The sequence below is a fragment of the Penaeus monodon genome, chromosome 15, assembly GCF_015228065.2.
Source record: "Penaeus monodon isolate SGIC_2016 chromosome 15, NSTDA_Pmon_1, whole genome shotgun sequence".
NCBI lineage: Eukaryota > Metazoa > Arthropoda > Malacostraca > Decapoda > Penaeidae > Penaeus > Penaeus monodon.
Window position 1 is genome coordinate 27,869,485 of NC_051400.1, and position 824 is coordinate 27,870,308.

Genomic DNA, 824 nt, shown 5'->3' on the forward strand with positions numbered 1-824 from the left:
AGTCCACAATAGCTGAGTGATAGTCGGGGGGAGGCCCTGCCAAAAAATAATGATACAGGGAAATAAAACAGAAACCACAAGCCAGCCCCCTCCCCCCAAAGAAAACAAAATCAAAGCCACTCAACAGTTCTCGCTGGCTTGAAGGTGGGCGGTTTCTCCTTGAGCAGGTACTCGCTGCCCTCAGAGGGGTTGGCCAAGGGCGTCACGATCTTCTTGTAGATTTCGTACATGTAGGCCGCCCCTCCTATGGCTCCCACACTAAACCCTACCGCGAGTAGCTTTCCGTATCTCTTCATGGCGTTAGATTTCGAAGGTGATTTAACTGTCTTGCCCGTCGAGGCGAACCTTAAGAGAAGACTCTCCTTCACCCCATATCTCTGCAGGGTCTGTGGGTTGCTCCTTGAGAATATTGGCTCATATTGCCGGAGTGACGACAGGACTCTTCTTACGTAAATGTTCATCGTTGTTTTGACTCGGATTCGGGGGATACGGATGCATTCGTTATCTGCGGGGTTTCAGTTGTATCTAGAACCTTTATTTCGTGTACTTTCATGGTTCTTAAGGAATCTATGCTAACAATAAAATTTTAATATTCTCACTTATAAAGCAATTGTATATATATTTTTTTAGTATACTCAGCATTTAGGTTAAGGATTCTAGTTCATGTGAAATAATTTTACATTTATATTTCATAATACTGGTATAAATATTTTTTTGTTTTGTTTACATAACTTTGAATAGTTAGAAGACTTTGACACTTCTAGGTTTAATGTTCATTGTCTATAGTGGCTTATCTTTAACTACAATAAAATTGGAGATTTTGG

At 41.0% G+C, this 824-nt stretch overlaps 1 protein-coding gene across 1 annotated transcript in view; it reads right to left on the reverse strand.

Moving 5' to 3' along the window:
* Positions 1–497, reverse strand: part of LOC119581891 (prostaglandin E synthase 2-like) — a 41,881-nt gene extending 41,384 nt beyond the window's left edge. The window contains exon 1 of the mRNA XM_037930051.1: positions 126–497. Within this exon, the coding sequence (XP_037785979.1) occupies positions 126–461 (336 nt within the window). The 5' untranslated portion in view covers positions 462–497. The remainder of the gene's footprint in view (positions 1–125) is intronic.
* Between the last annotated feature and the right edge of the window lie 327 nt (positions 498–824).